At 37.2% G+C, this 21,934-nt stretch overlaps 2 protein-coding genes across 3 annotated transcripts; one reads left to right on the top strand and one right to left on the bottom strand.

The window, feature by feature from the left end:
- Positions 1 to 1,811: 1,811 nt before the first annotated feature.
- On the bottom strand, positions 1,812 to 16,479 carry ND-75 (NADH dehydrogenase (ubiquinone) 75 kDa subunit). Of its 2 annotated transcripts, none has more exons than XM_071691813.1 (15): positions 16,358 to 16,479; positions 15,569 to 15,739; positions 15,007 to 15,114; positions 14,440 to 14,598; positions 13,232 to 13,375; positions 12,801 to 12,938; positions 12,245 to 12,379; positions 11,288 to 11,477; positions 10,032 to 10,111; positions 9,122 to 9,340; positions 7,994 to 8,161; positions 7,670 to 7,879; positions 4,702 to 4,878; positions 3,658 to 3,792; positions 1,812 to 2,364 (listed from the first exon to the last, which is right to left on the bottom strand). In XM_071691813.1, exons 2-15 carry the CDS (start codon positions 15,722 to 15,724, stop codon positions 2,209 to 2,211), a joined length of 2,175 nt encoding a protein of 724 aa, XP_071547914.1. In that variant the 5' UTR covers positions 15,725 to 15,739; positions 16,358 to 16,479; the 3' UTR covers positions 1,812 to 2,208. The 2 variants fall into 2 exon arrangements, with proteins under 2 accessions (XP_071547914.1, XP_071547915.1); XM_071691814.1 differs by lacking the exon at positions 16,358 to 16,479 and adding an exon at positions 16,196 to 16,240.
- Positions 16,480 to 16,928: 449 nt separating this feature from the next.
- Positions 16,929 to 21,471, top strand: LOC139764837 (elongation factor 1-beta-like). The gene is made up of 4 exons (XM_071691819.1): positions 16,929 to 17,089; positions 19,372 to 19,600; positions 19,837 to 20,026; positions 21,230 to 21,471. The coding sequence occupies exons 1-4, from the start codon at positions 17,007 to 17,009 to the stop codon at positions 21,382 to 21,384; spliced, it is 657 nt and encodes a 218-aa protein (XP_071547920.1). The 5' UTR covers positions 16,929 to 17,006; the 3' UTR covers positions 21,385 to 21,471.
- The last annotated feature ends 463 nt before the right edge of the window (positions 21,472 to 21,934 follow it).

Raw genomic sequence — 21,934 nt, 5'->3', positions numbered from 1 at the left:
CATCTATTTTTGCTGCTTAAGGTTTGAATGTTTATGAAACATTCAAACTAAATGCAGAATACTTTCTTGAACAAGTTAAACATTAAAACTTGATACTGAAAACTGAAATGTGCAAGTGTTTTAATAGTGTTAGTGGGAACAATAAATGTTTTGCACAGCTTTCATGTAGGAGGACTATATAAACCCCCTTAATGAACAACAAAAAACATTTATCTCTGATGCTCGTTCCCTTGAGGAGCTTCCATCTAGAGGGTGGCCACAGCAAAAGACTCTTCGCTTATCCCTTTCCTTATATGCCACACTCCCTTAGACCATTCCATGCATTCTTCCACCATTTATCCTACTTTTAAATGGGATATCGTAAAAGAATTATAAATCATATATCTCATCCATCTGTATCTCTGATGCCCATTCCAATTGGAACTCACTCACAGGGGTGGCCATGGCAATAGAGTCTCCATAACTAGTGGACTCCAGTGCTGCTTCTTAGCCTTTAGTGCCTCACTGTTAACAGGGCACTGGCAGAGTGCAACTCTAGCCCAGTGTTTGCTGAGGCTCCTTCCTAATGTTCATACTAATGCTGCTGTCAAAATGTTCCTACCTATTACTGCTATCTACTACTCCTACCATTTTCACAAAAGGCAGGGCTAGCATAGTGCTCACCGCAGGAAATATGACAGGGAGAGATTGTACGTTTGCGTGTGCCAGTAGTCCACATGTTAATGAGACAGAAAGAAAAAACAGCTACTGGGTCAGAGGAGTACAACTCGACAATCACTGAAGTGCTGGCTCACTAAGCGGATGTTTCTAACCCTCCCAATACCCATAAAACTGTCAATTCATCTTTCTCCTAATACAATAAAGAAAATGCAAATGAAAAGCTGTATTACACTGCAATCTGCGTATCAGTTTTTGGCTTGTCTGTCTATAGCTCTGATGTCTGTTCCCTTGAACTCCCTCAAGGGTGTGGCCATGTCAATAGTCTCCATAACTAGTGAACTCCAGTTCCACTTTTTAGCCTTTAGTGCCTCACCCTTAACATACCACTGGCAGAATGCAAGTCAAGCGCAGTGTTTGTAGTGGCTCCTACCGATTACTTCTACCTAATGCTCCTGCCCAGTGTTCATATCAAATATCAACTAAAGTTTCTACTTAATGTTCCTACCTACTGCTTCAATCTATTGCCCCTACCATTTTGTCAAAAGGCAGGGATAGCACATAATGCTCACTACAGGAAAATGTAGTAACAAAGAATGAGCTGTGGAAGTTAAGTGTTGTGTAACAAGGAGAGATTGTATGTTTCGGGACAATGCCAGTTGTCCATGTGCAGGTGAGGCAGAAAGAAAAGACAGCTACCAGAGTCATAGGAGTGCAGCTTGACAACCAGTGAAGTGCTGGCTCACTACATAGCCATTACTAACCCTCCTGATACCCAGGTGGGTAGTGCTGGTAATAGACTTCCCTGGTCATTGGCTGCCTAGCAACTACCTAGGCCTGGAGTTGTATACTTTATTAATTCATTAGGTCTGTGGGGCCTTATTGTGGACATGGAGCTGTGGTTTTGGTGCATTACACATAACAGCTAAAGAATGGAAGTGATTGGATATGGCCTTACTTCATCTGTTCCTGGCATTACCTTAGTAACATGAAAAATAGCAATGAAGTATGAAAAAAATCGAATATGACCAGGTGATCCTTATGAAGAATAGTGCCATGCAATATACTGAAAAGGATTGCATATTCTGAATACTAGTCATGATAATGCTCATAACTACAACACCAAACGCGGGAAAAAGGATATTAAAATCAAATTTACTTTTAATTCCTATTATTAGGACATACTGTACAAATAAAATTAAGACACCTGTACACTATCTTTCACTGAACATTGGCCATTGTAGCAAGCCACATTTTGGCATTACAAGCAGAATAAAAAACATTCATGCACAATTTAATGATGAAATTTTCAGACCTTCGACGAAAAGAATGATTTAAAATGCAAATTCAGAAATTTTATAAAACAGCCTGGCTCAGTTTCCAATCTGCTAGTTGTATCACAAGAAAACAAAATAATTAGGTATGTAGGTATAATGCATGTTCTCAATGATTCTGCATAAATTTGAATCTTATGTACACACTTCATGTATACTTTACAGCCCCAATGCCACTTGCCAATATATCTTGCAACTGTACCCTACAGAGGTTCCATTATTCAATATATTTATTTGATTCTTCTTTTTTAACTGCTGCAATGCACTTGGCCATTGTTGGAGAGGCTCGGGTGATGGAGTTAGTCATGTAGAAGTCTTCCAGCTTCTTTTGCGGAACATCAATAGGTGTGGGTTCCTTCTTTCCACTTACCAGCTGATGAAAGAAATGCAAACAGTTATCATGTATACCATGGACATTATAAGATGAAGTTCATTATCTACTTAAAAGCTACTTTGAATATTTACAATAGAAGGCTGAGGCTACATTTACTCCCAAGACAATATGACACCTTGGTGAATCCCATGAAATTCAAGCTCCAAAAGCAATATGCAAATGGAGAAATTCATCACATACAGATTTGCCATTTCCTGCTTTGTTATTAATGCTCAAGAAATGATACCGACTAAACCACGGTATTACACGAATGGGATTATGTAGATTTTTATGACAAGTAAATACTTTGTTTCTCCTGGAAATGGCAATCAAGTATAATAATAAGTACTTTCAACTAGTCATTTCATCTAAGACCCCATGCCCACCTCTCAACTATTACTCTTTTACCTATATATTCTCAAATGATGTCTCTAGAAAGTAATAATTCTCGCTGCATGTATGTAAGCAAAATTTAGTCTCTATACCTATCAACTTGAAACATTTTCCTTAAAAACCAAAGCTTGCATTTTTACAATCAATCTTTTGAAACAATTCATCTTTCCCATGATACCACATATCACTCAGTCATATGTATTATTTTGCAATCCTGACTTCACATACATCACTTCATTCCCCTCAATTCTGTCTAAAGTATATAAATTTTCATTCAAGTTCATTCTCAGTTTCATTAGGTAGAAGATATATAAAATCTCTCACATGCTTATGATAGGATTGATAACAATGCTTTGTTGAAAGTGTTATGAATATAGGTGTGACATGAAAGATAGGAGTATCAAACAAGTAAGGCGTGTGTGCAAGTAGTTACAGAAGAGTGAGTGGTTCCCGGTGAAGGTGGGTTTGTAGCAAGAGAGTGTGGTGTTAGCAAGGCTGTTAAATGTTTATGAATGGGTGGTGAAGGAGATAAATGCATAAAGTGGGTGAAAAGCATGCATGGAATAGAGATGCAGTATACAGTGGGTGACATGCTGCCAATGGACAGAGCCATGGTATATGAAGCTGTCAGCTGAAACCACAGAAAGGTCTGTGGTGTCTGGTTGTGGATAGAAGGGCTGTAGTTTTGGTGCATTACACATGGCACCTATATAATGGATATAAGCAAAGAGGCCTTTTCTTTGTTCCCAGGACTACTTCATTAATGCAGAAAATGGAGTATTAAGCAACTAAGTACGAAGCAAACTAGCAAAATAATGGTATAGATTTAGCACATGTAAGGAAAAAGTGCATATCATAAAGACTTAATCCAGAGAAGTTTTCAGCACCAAACTCACTAACCTGGGCAAGAGCTGATGCCTGTGCAAAGTAGTTTGCTTCTTCCACATCCCCATAGCGCACCAAATTAGGTGACACTTGTTCCATTCGCATGCGGATATCATTTAGACTATCGTAAGGAAGCTTTACACCAACAATCTGAAAAACAACAGCATTCTCAATATTGTGCATCAATGCATACATTAACCGTTATAATCTGGATTTACAAGCAGGATATGGAATGCTATATCTAACATGTTATCAATGCAACATGTTCAGTTTTATGATACATTAGAATTCTGTATTAAATGTTTATGCAGTTATCTCTTGAAATGAAAATGACCTCTGCTGGCAAAAGTCATTAAAGTCCCATTTCTCAATGACTTTCATTTGAATACATGCGATATAACAGGAAAATACCAGGCATGAGTCTTCCCAAGGTTGATGGTTTACTCCTGTAGAAAGTCACAAACTTTTTATTTATCAAACATAAATTCTGTGATACAGCGAATAAAAAGTAAATTTTGCAATACAGTAAAGGATCCTGCACACACAAAATGGCTTTCATCATAAACTGTAAGAGATATAGTAAACCCTTGATTTAACAGGCTAATCAGAAGGAAGGGGTGTCCATTAAAGCCGAAAGTCCATTAAATCAAGAATGTAATTTGAGGGCCATTTTTAGATACAATTTATCGTTCACATGCTTTCTTTTAACTCCTCTATCACTTGATGCCATTTTGAGTTGTAAGGATTACAAAATTATTTGATAAAGTCAAAATTCTCTGTGTACAACCTGACCACACGGTAGCTTGAGGCAAACTGAAACAGAAACAAAGAGAGTATACCTCACTACCAAAACCAAGTGCAATATGAAATGCGCATGGTGCAGCATTTCAGATTTTTGAACTTTTATTTTAAAATAATTATTAATGTATTATTATTTGCCCAGTACATTAAATTAAGGGTTTATTATATCTAAATTATGAAGTACTTGGTTACTGTTTTATATGTCAAGGCTTCAAAAAATTATGAAAGTCCACAAACATAAATCAACAATTATCACACCTCTGAAAGAGCTCGAAGAATCTTCCAGTCTTCACGAGCCATTCCAGGAGGGATCAAGGCAGCCCGTGTCTGTTGGGCTCGCCCCTCTGTATTTACATACGTCGCAGTCTTCTCTGTATAGGCGGCACCAGGAAGAACAACATCTGCCATTTCTGCTCCTTGGTCTCCATGATGTCCCTGAAGTAAGCCATTTCATGAAAAAAGTGATCATGTACAAAAGTACCCGAGATACATTTTCTTCCCATTTTTGCATTCACAAAATAATTTCACCAGAATATACACCAAAACTTAGATATCCAAATCAACTGGGACTGGCCCCCTCTGGTCAAACAAGTATTCAGATTTTCTACATAAAATAAAGGGAAAAAAAAGCATATTTGTTAGCACAAATGGAAAAAACAAGCTTATTATACAACAAAATTCCCATGTGAACTGCAGTAAACACATGTACATATTCATACTTGCATGCCTCCATCCATTCCTGGCACTACTCTGCCCCACACGATGCAGCATCGCTACCCCCTGCTTCAGTGAAGTAGTGCCAAGAAAACAGACAAAAAGAAAAAAAAAGCCACATTCGTTCACACTCAGTCTCTAGTTGTAATGTGTAATGCACTGAAACGATAACTCCCTATCCATATCAAAGCCCCACAGACCTTTCCATGGTTTACCCCAGATGTTTCACATGCCCTGGTTCAGTCCACTGACAGCATGTCGACCCCAGTATACCACATTGTCCCAATTCACTCTATTCCTTGCATGCTGTTCACCCTCCTGTATGTTCAAGCCTCAATTGCTCAAAATATTTTTCACTCCACTGCTGATGCATATATCCTCTTTGTCAATCCTTCCTCACTCATTCTCTTCATTTGTCCAAACCATTTCAACACACCCTCTTCTGCTCTCTCAACACACACTTTTTATTTCCACACATCTCTCTTACCCTTTCATAATTACTTGATCAGACCACCTCAACACATATTGTCCTCATACACTTTATTTCCAACACATCCACTTTCCGCCGTACAACCCTGTCTATAGGCCATGCCTTGCAAACCATATAATATTGTTGGAACTACTATTCCTTCAAGCATATCCATTTTTGCTCTCCAAGATAACACTCTCTCCTTCCACACATTTTTCATCAATCCCAGAACCTTCGTCCCCTTCCTGTGACTCCCTTCCACTTCCATGGTTCCATGTGCCGCTAAGTCCACTTCCAGATATCCAAAACTCTTCTCGTCCTCCAATTTTTCTCCATTCAAACGTACATCCCAATTAACTTGTTCCTCAATCCTTCTGAACCTAATAACATTGCTTTTATTCACATTTACTCTCAACTTTCTCCTTTCACACACTTTTCCAAACTGTCACAAACTTCTGCAGTTTTTCACATGAATCGGCCACCAGAGCTGTATCATCGTCAAACAACTAACTCTTCCCAGGCCCTTTCATGCCCAACAGACTGCATACTCGCCCCTCTCTCCAAAACTCTTGCATTTACCTCTGTAACAACTCCATCCATAAACAAATTAAGCAACCATGGGAACATTACACATCCCTGCTGCAGACCGACCTTCACTGGGAACCAATAACTTTCTTCTCTTCCTACTTGTGCACATGCCTTACATCCTTGGTAAAAAACTTTTCACTGCTTCTAGCAGCTTACCTCTCACACCATATACTCTTAAGTGCTTCCACAAAGCATCTCTCTCAACCCTATCATATGCCTCCTCCAGATCCATAAATGCTACATACAAATCCCTCTGTTTTTCTGAGTATTTCGTACACACATTCTTTAAATTAAACACCTGATCCACACATCCTCTACTACTGAAACCACATTGGTCCTCCCCAATCTGATGCACGAGACTGGGTATTAGTGATGGGTGATTTGAATGTTAAGGTGAGTAATGTAGCAGTTGAGGGGTGGTGTGTGAAGTGACAGGGTCAGGAGAATGGTTTAGTTAAAAAAGAAGAGGTAGTGAAAGCTTTGTGGAAGATAAAATCCTGCAAGGTGGTGGGTTTGGATGGTACTGCAGTAGAATTTATGAAGAAAGGGGGTGACTGTAGTGTGAATTGGTTTGCAAGAATATTCAGTGTATGTATGGATCAAGGTCAAGTGCCTGAGGATTGGCAGAATGCATGCACTGTGCCATTTTTACAAAGGCAAATGGGATAATGGTGAGTGTTCAAATTACAGAGGGATAAATTTGTTGAGTATTCCTGAGAAGTTACATGGGAGGGTATTGAATAAGAGGATGAAGACATGCAGTAAACAAATTATGAAATACTGTAAGCCATACTGTACTTATCACAAACGTATCCAAGGTTTTCAGTTGACTGCAAACTGATGGTGTTTGCAACTGATGATTTTTGCTTTAAATATAATTATCTCAATTTGTTTACCAGTTATTAATTATACTTGATCACCATTTCCCATGTCAGCAAAGTAGAGCCAGGAAACATGAATAATGACCCATCCACTTTTATACACACATATATAAACATAATCCCACATACACAATACATATCAACATATACATACACAGACATATACTTATATACATGTACATTTTCATAACTGCTTGCCGTCATTCACTTCTGGTGCCACCCTGCTCCACAGTAAACAGCATGGCTACCCCCTACACCAGGAATACAGACAGAAAAGGCCACATATATATGGTTGCGAGGCATGGGCCACAGACAGGGTTGTACAGAGAAGGAAGGACACACCAGAAATTAAATGCTTATTCTTATTTCCCACCTTGATGAGGCAGGATCTGGTGAAAAAAAAAAAAAAAAAATGACTTCACTTGTACACACCCAATAGCTGTCATGTATAATGCACCAAAACCAAAGCCCATTATCCACAGCCAAGCCCCAAGCACCACTCCATGGTTATCTTCACCATTTCATCTGCCTTGGCAAATCAGCATTCAATCTCCAGTCTTTACACGATGTATACCTGATAAATAACAAGTGTTTCCTTTGGAAGGTCTTCACGAGTAATGGCTCCCTCATCAGCACCAAGGAGAAATAAGACTTTTGGGGGATTGTTACGAATGTCAGCCACTCCTGGAGTGTAGCCAAGGTCAAGGGCAGCCACTTGTGAGGCCACGCGCTGTAGAACATTCAGTACACGCCACTCAGATCCACCTTCACAGCTGCTGCGTAACTGTAATGTATGGAGTAATAACAGGTAAAAAAGTGAAGGACTACAATATATATGATGTATATATATATATTGAAAAAGCTTAGAAATATAACATCAGCAGAAACAGCTGTTTACCTTTTGAGACAGCTGCATAAGCTGTGAATATAACAAATCACCATCCATTCGAGCCAGAAGAGATGCTCCAGCTACAATCATGGGCCGTTTGGCAGCTGAAAGTCGTTGTGAAAATGGGTGTGAACCATCCAAGAGTTTTCCAATGATGGAGGGATCATTCCCCAAGTGCTGGAAATGAAAACTGAAAAAATAAGTAATCACTCCTCATAACTCATGAAGCTAAACTGTTTTGCAATTCTGTTACGTTTTCATTCAAGCAACCCTTACAGCATATTACAAAAAATTAAATTCAATGCATTTCTTTCTTTCACACTTGTTTGATGCTTCCCACCTCAGCAAGGTAGCAACTAGAACAGATGACTAAACATGAAAAATCGCTTGTTCCTTCTTTTAGAAAGTGATTACACAGGAAGGAAGGATTTCCAGTCCGCTGCTCCCCCTTCTTAGTCACTGCCTAGAGCAAGCTGGATGTGTGGGAAAAAAAAAAAGATGCTCCACTTCTTAAGTCACTTGTAACCTTTTGTGCTGCAAGCACTGGTCACTAACATCCTCTGTGAGGATATACCTTAAGAGGAAGATGGAACAGATTTAAAAGAAGGAAAGGATGCAGAGTCATCATTTTATCACTGCATTCCATTATTTGCTGAAGAAAGGAAACTACTGATCAAGAGGAGGAAAAGTACAAGAAAGAAAATTTTACTCTAAGGAACACTGCCGCTGATTTAGAAAGATGGAGAACTCGTCCTTCAACAATTAAGGAGATAAACTAGCCTGACAGGAAACCAACCATATGAATACTGAATGAGGAAGGAAAGCTAAAAGAGGGAGCTTAGAGATCAGAGTACAATGCCTAACTCTGTCAAAAACCTTTATATCTAAAGGGTTGCAATGCAAGATTGCTTAAAGTCTCTAAAAAGTATGGACAAGAATTAGTAAATTATTACCTGTGGACCTCACTTTGCAAAAGCAATTGCAGAAATAAAGGTTGTGTTGTTTCACATTCAAATGTACAGAATTAAAAAAAAAATCTTTTAATCACATCAGCAATTCTTTATGTCCTCTGATGAATAAAAAACTTCATAAGCAATCAATACTGAAAACAATTGGGTAAAGTCCCAACATACTTACCTCACAATCGTAAGTCAGATCTACATTTGGTCCAATCATAGCAGCATCAAGTTCATTGTAGATCCATGCCTTACGAACACGTGCATTGAAAAGTGGAGCTTCAAATCGAGGATTTGTACCAACAAATAAAATCAAGTCGGACTCCTCTACACCAACAATTTTTGTGTTGAGCAAGTACGATGAGCGGAAGTCGGTGCCTGTTCCAGTATCAGGGAAAATCTATAAAAAGATGGACCTTCGTCAGTGAGAATATAATCCTCTAAGTGCAATCATAATCAGACTGAACTGGTTTCTCTGGTAAAACATCAACACAAAGATGAATTCTAAATGAGACAATTCTATATTTAGGATTTGGTACGTCATTACTAGAGCTGAAAAACTCTCATATGGATACTAATCAAATAAAACAGGGACCATCATTCCCCTAGCAACTACCTAATGAAATTCTGAAGGTGAGGTAAAAAAAAGGAGAAAATTCTATTTTGATAGTATCATGTGTATTATTTATATTAGAATTCAAACTCAGAATTTTTTTTAAACTGCTCTAATAACAGACTTTATGGCTACTCCTGGCAGAAATTGCAGCTGGATAAATAAAGAAAATGAGAGCTATCATTGAGGAGTTATATAAGCTTGATGTTACTCCTTCAGAAACCACTAAGGGGTGAAGAAATTTTTGCTTCAAAAGTAGCTTAGCACTTGGGTAGTTCACCTTACTTTACTTGAATTATTATGACCAACTGAGTTAGAAAGAGGCTCTCACTCTTTCTACAATTTGGCTTTCATGCACAGAATGGTAAGATGCCAGCTCTAATATACCACAAATGACAACCTTTCCATAGCTCCTGGCAAGCACAAAGGTTATTAATATTTAAAAGTAACAAAGTTAGAGAAAAAAAAGCACACTTACCTCTTCAGTGCAGACAGACTCACCACCAAGTCTGTTGACCATGTCCTTTAGTGCAATGAGAGATTCTGCATCAACTAATCCTAAAAGTAAATGCAGAGAAAATTTGTTAAAAAGAAAGTGTCATTTTGAATATATACATGAAGTAATAAAGAAAAAACTAAGAATCATCATGATAAAAAAGAAAAGGCTATTCAATATTAACATTCTCATGAGCATGCACTACATGCTGGTGGAGGGGGTTATGGACCACTGAACACCTTTAGAAATACAAATAAAAGTAGATTCATACACTTGCCAAAAATATCTTTATTTATTCATTATACTTGATTGCCATTTCCCATGTTAGCAAGGTAGTGAGCTGAGTGTTATCAAGTGTTATATGTGATAAGAGAGATTGTGTGCGCTAAGTATACTCAACAGACTTATACCTCTGCAATTTGAGCATTAAGTTTTGTTCCCTTAGCCTTTATAAAATGGTACAATACAGACATTCTAAAAATCCTCAGGCACCTCACTTTAGGGCATACATACACTGAAAAGCCTGACTATCCAACAGAAAACACTGTCATTCCCTTTCTTGAAAAACTTCATCACAATCCCATCCACTCCTGATGCTTTGCCACACTTTTATCTTAAGAAGGCTTTCACCACCACCTCTATTTTCATTAAACTATTTGCCATGAATCTCTTTCTTTGCATACCACCTCATCATAAACACAACAAATCGGTCACCTTATTGTAAAACACATTCATCAAGCCTACACAATACTTACTCCATCTTTTCACTACTTCTTTACCCGATACCACTTTCCCATCCAGAACATTACATAATTCTAAATTCTTTGTTGGGCCTTTGATCCAGCTTGAATAACTTTTGGGTTAGATCAAAGGCTATCTTCACTACTCTTACCTCCTACCACATCCTTTTCTAAAACATCATGTATCAACACTAACAGATCTTAACCAAATGAAATGAAATTACAAAGTTTCTTTGTAAATCTCACCATCAGTGCTGTAATGGGTAACAACGTTTGCAGATACTGGTGTAGTTGAAGGTATCATTATCATTCTCCCTCTCCTTTATAAGAGATGAAATAAAAATCTATCTTCATAGTTCATACTCTCACCTGTAAAGCAGGCTGCCTTAAATTCCTCTTACAAAACTTTTCACCCCTGACAGTTTTTTCCTGCATCAGTGGTAATCAATCCATCTAATCATCTACTTCGTTATGTCTTCCTTTGTGGGAGAAACTTACCTCCAGCAACAGCAGCTACAGAACCACCTGCTGTTTTCAGAGCTTTGGAAGCTACAATCAGGGCGTCCTCCCATTCACAAGGACGAAGCTCACCAGCCGAGTCTTTCACCATAGGATACATCAAGCGCTGACGCTTTAAACCATCATATGCAAAGCGGGATTTGTCCGACAACCACTCCTCATTGATCTCCTGTTTACAAAATTATTCTTTTATTCTTCAGGATTGAGAATTTATACCAGCAAATATAAAAACCATTACTCAAATCTCTCTCTCTACTATCACTTATCTATCTCTCTCTCTACTGTCATCATTCCATTCTAAATTCAGTGGGATGGATGAGGCAGACAGCTTCAGAAATATCATTCATCTGTATTCAGTATATTTTAACTATTTTCCTAAATTAATCTGAGTATGAACATGTTTATTAATTCATGCATTTGGCAAGAACCTACTGAAAAAAGTTGAGAAAAATATTTGAAATACATTATTTACAGTGATATTTCATCAATTACATGTTGAATGTTTTGAAATGAATGTCAAAATTAATGACCAAAATCTTATTGTAAAATACTAAAAAATATCTCCCATTGACCACATGGTACAGCATCACTCCTTCCCCAATGGCAGTCCACAATGGAGTACATACAGCAAGTTAGTCCAATGTTTGTGTCAATGCAAATTATTTACATGTAATTGCACAGCCTAATTTCTTTCACCAATTTTTGCTGCTTGAAACTTGACAGCCTACAAAATATTTTCTGAAGAGAGGGTGTGTGTTTTCTACTATTGTCAAGAAACTGATAAAGTAAAAGTATATAAAGTGCCAGAAAAAAAAAAGGATCAAATTAAAGATGAAAGTGTCCCAAGAGATTATGGCCAAATTTAAAATTCAGAAGTTGTAGTTCTATATGGCACAAAACCAAAGGAAAAAACACAAAACATCATGATGTACTGACCTCATGTACCTGGGGAAGGATTCTTAACACCTCTCCTGTGCGATGGTTTACAACAATATTAGACCCAACAGCATCCATCACATCAACAGAGTCAGTTCGACGAATTTCCCATGGCCGTGCAGTGAAGGCATAGGGCTGTAAATAATAAGTTTACAATAAATATATAACAGTGATATTTACAAAAGATAAAATTCTCAATTATAAAGCTGTTAAATTCAGCTTTCAATGCACTTCACACATCACTGACATTTCTCATATGGAAATACGTTTTAAGAGCAAGTCTTTCTGTACTTGAAAATAATTCATTACAACTTCTCCTCTAGACACTAGCACAATCAATATGAAATAAACATCTGGCACATTATCTTCCATCCAAGTTCTACAACATACTACTGAAGGCATGCTTTTAATACCCTTCCATGAGCATTTCCAAGTTATATGATTCCCTCCAGGAACCTTATGCACTGCCCTCTAAATACCCATCAACACCTCATATATATCATTTACTGGATCTGATGAATAATTACATAAAGCGAGTATCAAATACTATGCTTACTTTTGAGGTGAGTGCTCCAACAGGGCAAAGGTCGATTACATTGCCTGACAACTCTGACATGAGCATCTTCTCTACATATGTCCCAATCTGCATGTCACTGCCTCGTCCTGTTGTGCCGAGGTCTTCTACACCAGCAACCTGAATAAGGATCCAAGAATTTAGTACAAGTTTTCCACCGAACCTATAAACTTAAAAACAAAATCCAATGAATGATGTAGTGCACCAAGTCAAAGGAATTTACATCTGCAGGTACTAAAGTCGTAGTTACTTATACAGTACCATTAATAATATATCAATGATGAGAGATCACAACTGCAAGACAACATGGAAAAAATTTCTACAAAATTTTCAGTCACTGATTTCATTACGCAGTGCAATTTACATCATGCATCTTGCATGAAAAAAACTGAAAAATACCAATAAAATCTAACCTCTGTTGCAAAGCGAACACAGCGTGTACAATGGATGCATCTAGTCATCACCGTCTTTACAAGAGGTCCAATATTCTTGTCCTCTACAGCTCGTTTGTTATCCAAAAAGCGAGACCGATCAGAACCAAAAGCCATTGATTGATCCTGAAAATGGTAATTTCAACAGTTATAAACAAATTCTTGAGAAACTTCATAGCTTATTTCTTCAGACTTGACAAATCTCTTAAAAATCCATAAATATGTGGTATTTGATATAGTCTTCTCATAATGATCGGAAAGCAGTGATGATGAAAAGACTTGTCTTGACCTGATAGATAAATTATTAAGGGTTAAGTTTTGACTGGAAAAAATTTTCATCCCATAAAGAAAAATTATCTATATAGTTTAGTTCAACAACTTCAAGTTCCTAACTGTCTACATAATCTCAGGAACTGGTACGGGTCATACACATTTTGTGGAAATTGTTACAAAAATTCAATTTTCCAAAACATTCAAAAGTAGTGTATATAAACCTTTGGCTTCCTTCCTCTCAATTCTAATTCAATGGCAACTACTTCCCCATATTCAATTTGGCATGGATATTTTTGTTCAACATCATTAAATGACAATAAATGTAACTACCTATACATCTGAACCGAACCAGCCCATCTTTAAATTTGTGTAGCTTTTCTGTAATTACCAATCTGCATTAGATGGAAGAAATAAATCAAATGTGACTCCTACTACATACTAAGGGGAGATAAACATCAATGAAAGCTAGTTAGCTATTGACTTGACTTTCATATTTCACAAAAGAGGAAGAACATTCTTGGATATTGCTCACCAATTAACTTATGACTGCAATTTCCCAAATGAAGTATGGTAGGTGCCAGACCATTGGAATATCCTTTAGGTTAGTAGAAAACGAAATGCATCATGAAAACAGATGTAACAACTTTACTAGAAGGGTATATATGACTTAGCCTAAGGATACTTCCCAGTAAGATGTGGTCTCTGGGGATTTTCCCTCATTAATCAAGATGCTAACATTATTTTAGACATACTCATATCACTTGACTTTTTCAGAGGGGTCATGCAGAATACATGTGTATTGTATGTTGCCATTCTGATGGGTGTACAGCAATTACAAGCATGCCACCCATTCCACATTTAATATGATGCCTCGACGTTCTCATCTTCTTCCTGCCAAATACCAAATCATGTCTCACCTGCAGGTCACATTCTCCTCCCTGGTCACAGATGGGGCAGTCTAAGGGATGGTTGATAAGAAGGAACTCCATTACACCTTCACGGGCTTTTCGTGTCAAGTCACTGTTTGTCTTGACTCGCCAACCCTTCATCACTGGCATGGCACATGCCGCCACAGGCTATAAGTAGAATCCACTGCCAACTTTCACATTTTCATATGCAGTATTAAATGTACTCACAGTAAGTGTTAGAAAATCAAAAGTTTTATCAGTTCACAATTTGAAGTCTTTCTTTCATACGTGTTTGCTATTTCCCACATTAGCACCGTAGCACCACCAACAGACAAAAGGCCCTATTTACTCTCATTCTCTAGCTACTATATCAATATCTGCAACAGGGTTAGACATTTACATGCATATTTCCAATCAATGTCTACATTTTAACTCTATACATGAAAATTGGAATGTTTATAATACTGTATATATGTATGTAGCCGTCATTAACAAAAACTTCAAAAGACAAAATTATTATAATAATTTAACACCAAACATGAAATGCATGAAGCAAAAGGAACTTGAAATACTGACCTTAGCAGCCTTCTCCACTTCAACAAGGCACATGCGGCAGTTACCTGCCACAGACAGTCGCTCATGGAAGCAAAACCGTGGTATTTCTACTCCAGCTTGAGCAGCAGCCTGAAAATATATGCTGTGCAGATTTTATAAGGCTCAACTAAAAATGTTACATATAACCCCAACAATCTGGTGTTACTACAACAGCAATCCTTGGCTAATCAATTTGACTCCATACTATTTGTCTTGAACAAGATTTAATCCATTCGAGAGCCTAGTCCACCTTTCTATAAAAGTCTCCCTTTAATTTAGCTGTCAAAGCATCATCTGCAGCATAAACTGTGGCAATTTCCATTCTTTCTCAAAGGTCAAGTATTGCACCACAATCATTCTACCTCTCATCTACTGCAATCTCCTATAAAAAATATAAATAATGACATATCAAACTAAACATATGATAACGTGCAGCAACATCATGATATGTCTAATCCTTAATAACAGGTCACATATAACGGCAAACATCTAACCTGCAAGTAACTTTATTGATCCACACATTTAGCTCTAAATGAAAGCTCACCTGCAGGACAGTGGTTCCTGGTTCCACCATTACTGGCACATCGTCAATAAAAACCTCTATTTTCTCTGGTGCCGATGACTGAGTTCTTGCTGCACTAACCACTGCAGCATGTCTGCTCCCATGCTGGAGCAAACGAGATGCCCCGACACGCAGCATTGTGCCTTGCTGCTGCTGTTGAAGGAAAAAATTTGTACTTTTACCTAATAATACAATACCTCGTATGTATATATAAGAATTATCTTTCGCCTTTGGAAAGCGAGCTTTATATTTCTACCATTTTTTTTTAATATAAATAAAGCTCTAAGGCATGAGCTTCAAGCAACTTCAGTAACTTTCATTATTGTGATGTACAATTAAGGCCTATAAACTGTATAGATTCCATAGAATTCAAGACACTAATGCTAAATGTCCCATTCACAAAAGTCTTCCTTGAGGCCAGACTTGAACTGAACCATACAAAGTGACTGTGCCACATTGACGTTCGCCTGAAACAAGTCTGGACATCTAATTTTCCTTCTCCAGGGATTCATTTCTAGGGTATCCAAAGCAGAACACAGAACAAATAGTGGGCTCCGGTGTCCTGGACACCACAGAGCAACCAATGACCAAAGTAATAACAATACTTACCCGATGACCTACACCGGGTACCGTCTAATGACTGACCTCTCATCAACACTTCTGTTACTAGACACACCAGGTGAATACTTGGGTGACTGCGTGAGTATCATCTAAAAGTATTTTTTATAACATAATTAGTAAATTGACGTAAATATTGGAGAAAGTACTAACCACAACAATAATCAGCTGAGGAAGGTAAGGTGATCGACCAATCAGAGCCTAGCAGGAATTGCGTAAACATTATATGTTGGTTCTAATACATATTATTTATTTTTTTTCATATAAGTTATAGTTAGATATTGATTACAAAAATCAATTATTTGAAGTTGAATGATATGCTTTCATTTGTCTATCATGTCCTTCAAAGAATAACATGTATCAATTAAAGTTTCTCAATAGTTTGAATATTGCAATATACATTTTTATTCATATAAAATGAATGGTTTAATGTGATATGTTAACTTTTATATTAATATTATTAGTTGATGGTATTTGTTGGAACCAAATGCCACACTGCCGGGAAAGGCCTTCGAATTGTGATTGTGACCCTGGCTTTGCTTTTATATTGTGAGTATTTCACTTTCTTTGACATGTATATTATCATAAAAGCAACAGAAATAAAATATATTTGACCTTGGAGAATAATTTGATATATATATTTTGATATGAATTAATCTGTAGACACAAAAATGGCATGAGTGATACTCTGAAGTTCATATTACTAGATTGGGACAATATTGCTGTCTCTGACCGTCCAACTGTTGCCGGACTGGCACAGCCGTGCACAGGGCACTATATTTGAGATAAAAACACCATCAAAATGACCAACTTCGGTAATCTACAGAGTGAGAGTGGTGTAAAATCCCTTAACGACTACTTAGGGGACAAAAGCTACATAGAAGGGTGAGTTTATGATAAGATATGGAGGCAAATATAAGGGACTATTTCTTAGTGGTCGCCATGTGTTTTTATTATAATGGCAATTGTGATTGAGAAACATGCCCTTCCTTATTTTATGAAGTTAGTCGATGAATATAGGTTGTAAATATTTAATGGGATTAATTTTTCTGTATGTGACAACATTTAGGTGAATTAACAATGTGTAGAATGTGGTTGACGGATAACTTGGCGGAAACCCAACATTTCTATATTTTCTTTGTGGGACACAATCTTTCATCATATATGTCCCTTATTGTTGGCTAGCCTAATGTAAGAAGAGATATGTTGTGGTAGAGTTAATTCTCATGACTGTTGATGAGTTAGGGAAATTAAAAAGACCTTGCCAGGTGAAAGTGCTCGCCTCCAATGGAGGAAGATGATTATTGGTAAATATTTAACTTGGAATGTGTGTGTGTGTGTGTGTGGGGGCGGGGACAGGTACACCTGCTTGGGCATCATGGCACGCGAGGCCACGAGAAATTTAGCCATTTTTGGTCGGACACATTATTCCCTTGTGTGGTGGAAGGTTATTATTATTATCTTTTTTCCCCAGTGTTATAACCGTATATAAACCTTATGTATCCTAAAGAAATATGTATCGTGTGTTATGTAATTTGATTATTATCTTAATGATTTTATTCTGTTTATAGAAACATTTGTTGTGGAACGTGATTTGAGCATTGTATTCTTAATTGATAATAAGGGTTTTGCATGTTAAGGGAAAATGAGTTTAATACATGTTATGTGTAGTGTGTTGGAATTACAGTTGGTGTTTAGCTATAAGCATATGAATACTCTTAGTTATTTTGTAATGATCCGAAATTTTAAGTAAAAAAGATGGAGACAGGATAGAACCTTAAGGGAAACCACTGTTGACGAGGAAAGGGTAAGGTGTATCCGTCTTCTACTCCGGATGTAGATTGACTTACGAGAGAGAGTGCTAGATATAAGGAAAGGAAGCCAAGAAGCTTGACGAGCACAGACATTCCATAGTTTTTTAAATATTCCACAGAAATCAAAACAAAGTGCACATGGAAACTTTCCATGCAGAAACAAATTAAACGCTATTCTGTGGTTTGCATTCCTGCTACTTCATGGTACTATTGTTGAATGTGGTGGCACTTCTTTTTGTGAAAATTCTTGAATTATAGATTTTAGAGCTGGTTTTTCTGTTAGTGTGTATTTGCAATAAGCTTTAAAATTGGCTATGTAAGAGCAAGCCAAAGTAGTAGCTATTGAAATTTACTAAGGTTTCACTACATTAAACTGAAGTACAACCTTAAACCTAGCGTCTAGAGCACTGGTTTTCTGGTGATTTTTATTCATTGCCACTTTTGCTACTAGATAATGGTTCCTCACGAAACATGTTGATCAGAAGGCAAACAGTTCATGTAGATTTGTAGATGTTTCGTTGAAGTTACATCACAATGCATGATGCAAGTCCCACAAAGTTGACAAAAAAAATTGATGCACGCAGTGTTTCTCATTACTGCTACTACACAGTGCTATGCTTGCATATGGCTATATTTTAAAATTTTATGATGAAAATCTCTAATTTCTGTTACTTCTATGTGTGAAAATTTCATTGATGTGATTTTTTTTATTTTGAATATGCAGCAACCTCTCGATCCACCTGTAATTCATCAGATCACTTGGGTTTTATCTATTCTGTCTGTCTCTGTTACTGATGCCTGTTCCCTCTGGAAACTCTCTCAAGAAAGTAGCCACAGCAAAAGTCTTCACTTATATACTCGTATCTTTTCCTTACATGCCTTCCTTGCATGCACCATTCCATGCATTCTTCCTAATATTTTTCTCCCTCCAGTACTCTTCCACTTTATGTGTGTTGTTTTATCCAGAATTGATGTTTACCAATTATTAGTGGAAATATGTAAGATTTTCTTTTTCTTTTCTGTGAATAAGCTAAATTGTCTTGATGACAAAAAGTGTTATAAGTTATAGGATGATTGAAATCAGTCATGGGAAGATCATTTTTATGCATAAGGGTTTTTCAATGCACGAGGGTCAGGGCTGTGGTTTTTTTTATTTATTTTAGAGTTGTTTTCATTATTGTAAATATTTATGTTAAGTAAGATATGGGAGAAAAAGATTATGGTAAATTTTTGTTAAAAGAGGGACCAAAGTTTGAAATTAGTAATGTATTAACAGTATTTGATATCTTACTCTGTAATGATTTGTTTTTAGTGTATCACCAGCAATCTTTATGTCCTGTTTTTGCTTCCCAGTTATGCACCAACTCAGGCTGATGTCAGTGTTTATGAAAACATTGGAAAACCACCAGCAGAAAAGTTCGCACATGCCCTAAGATGGTATAAACACATCACGTCATTTGGTGCTGAGAAATCAAAGTTCCCAGGTGCAAAGAATCCCATCACTAACAACGTAACCCCTGTTGCTGATGAGGATGATGATGACGATGAGGTGGATCTGTTTGGCTCTGATGATGAAGAGGAGGTTTGTATCCCTTTGTAAACTGTGCAGAAAGTTTCCAGGTGCATAATGACAGAACAGTATTTGTTATAATGAGCTTGAAGTATAATTAATATAGTTGATGCCAGTAAATAATGATGATTGATTTGCAGGTGAATTATATAGTGAGCCTTGCTAGACAGTATCTGAGATTTGAGTGTAACTGGATGAGTATTCTGTAAATGTTGAACAATTCCCTGAGTGTGTCAAGTCTCTTTAAGGATGCTGATGCAGCTCGTGTGAGGGAGGAGCGACTGGCAGCTTATGCTGCAAAGAAAGCTGCTAAGCCTGGCCCAATTGCCAAATCTCAGATACTCTTAGACTGCAAGCCCTGGGATGATGAGACAGACATGAAAGCCATGGAGGATCGTGTCCGATCCATCTCCATGGATGGTCTTGTCTGGGGTGCTAGTGAGTATACATTATTTTTTTCTTTTGGCCCTGTATATGTATAGCTCAAAGGTGCCATGCCTTTTTAACCATAGTTAGTACGTAGGATAAAAATATGAAGTACCAACTTAAATAGTGTTTGATAAAAGAGCGATTCAGTCTTTTATGCTGTTGTTTGTGTCATAATTGTTGTGTGAATAGTAAAATTATACAAATAAGATTAGATATATACAATTAAGATATGTCTGAAATAACTGTAGGGATAAAGGAGAAAGAACACTTCTCACATATTCCCTGTGTTTCATAGAAGGTGACTAAAAGGAGTGTGAGGCTGGAAATCCTCCCTTCCTGTTTCACTTTTACAAAAGAAGGAACATAGAAGTGGGCTAAGTGAAGATTTTCCTTCTAAGGCTCAGTCATCTGTATTCGATGCTTCCCCTCTTATGCAGAAAATGGTGAATATGTTTGGAAAAAATTTGATAAAGTGTGGGAAATCTGATGGAGGCATGGTATTATGGAGAGCAAGAATCAGAGTTGTTCTGAACAAGCAAAGACATTCTAGAAGTGTTGGAAAGAACCATTAGATATAATCTTGAATTGGTTTCCAGTCTTTTGTATTGTTAAATTATTAGAACTTGATCTGATTTTGACAGGTTGATTTGTTTTACTGGTGTGATTAAGTTGTTACTGTTTTAGATATTTTTTCATACTTGTTCGTTGTTTACCGCATTACTAAGGTAGTGCAAGGAACAGATAAAGAAAGGTTGCTTTTGCCCGCATCCATATTTAGCCTTCGTGTGTGATATACCAAAACCACAACCAGGCCCCACTGACCTTAACATGCTTCATATGTCCTGCTTAAGTCCATTGACATCACATGTTCCCTGTTTACCACATTCCACCAGTACTCTATCCCTTTCATGCTTTTCACCCTCTTGCATGTTCAGAAAGGTTCGAGCACTCAGAATCTTTTTCACAGTCATTCCTCCTCCAATTTTTTTCTTTATTCTCTTACCCCTCCACTTCTGATGCGTTTATCATCTTTTGCAACCTCTCCTCCTCACTCATTCTCTATATGTCCAAACCATTTCAGCACACCATCCTCAGCTCTCAACTATATTCTTATTATCACAACTCTCTCTGTACATGATATGGATACATTTTCAGGTTGTTACATATATTGTTATATGCTAATATTTATTTTCTATGTTTTATTTTCCTTAGGTAAGCTAAATCCTCTGGCCTTTGGTATCAACAAGCTGAGCATTTTGTGCACGGTAGAGGATGCAAAGATCTCTGTCGATGACCTTACAGAGAAGATTGAAGAGTTTGAGGATTACGTCCAGTCTGTAGATGTTGCAGCATTCAACAAGGTTTAAGCTCTGTATTTCTAGGGCTTCCGATTGTTACAGTCATGACGTTGAAAATAAAAAAATTGAAAAAAAAATATTTTTAACAAAGTGCCATACTGTGTATTTTTTACCTACTGTATTATGTAACTGTTTGTACTGTTTTCATTGTTGATTATACTAATGAGATGGAATGTATGTCTGTGGGGTAGACACAAAACTACCGATGTATTTCCTACATGTTATAAATGGCAACTAAGACGAGGAGGAATTGGGAGCTGGAAATCCTTGTCACCTTAAGTAACACTTTCTGAAGAAGCAAGACCTAGATGAGGCAAGGATTTTTCTTGAGAGTTCAGGGATATCCCCCACATGCTTTGCTAAGGCAGTAAAGTCAAGCAGGTAAAAGGACAATGTAAACTAGTTATAGGGAAGAGAGAATGACACATGTATCTTCTGCTTGTAAAAGGCAACTTAGATGGCTAGTGGCCTATTTCGAGAAACAAGAATATTAAATTAGAAGACTTTTGCATGGAGAACATTGTTCAATTTGTTAAGGCAAGGATGTAGAAAGAAAGAT

This window comes from Panulirus ornatus, chromosome 51 (genome assembly GCF_036320965.1).
Source record: "Panulirus ornatus isolate Po-2019 chromosome 51, ASM3632096v1, whole genome shotgun sequence".
Classification (NCBI taxonomy): domain Eukaryota; kingdom Metazoa; phylum Arthropoda; class Malacostraca; order Decapoda; family Palinuridae; genus Panulirus; species Panulirus ornatus.
This window is presented reverse-complemented; position numbering and strand designations above follow the sequence as displayed.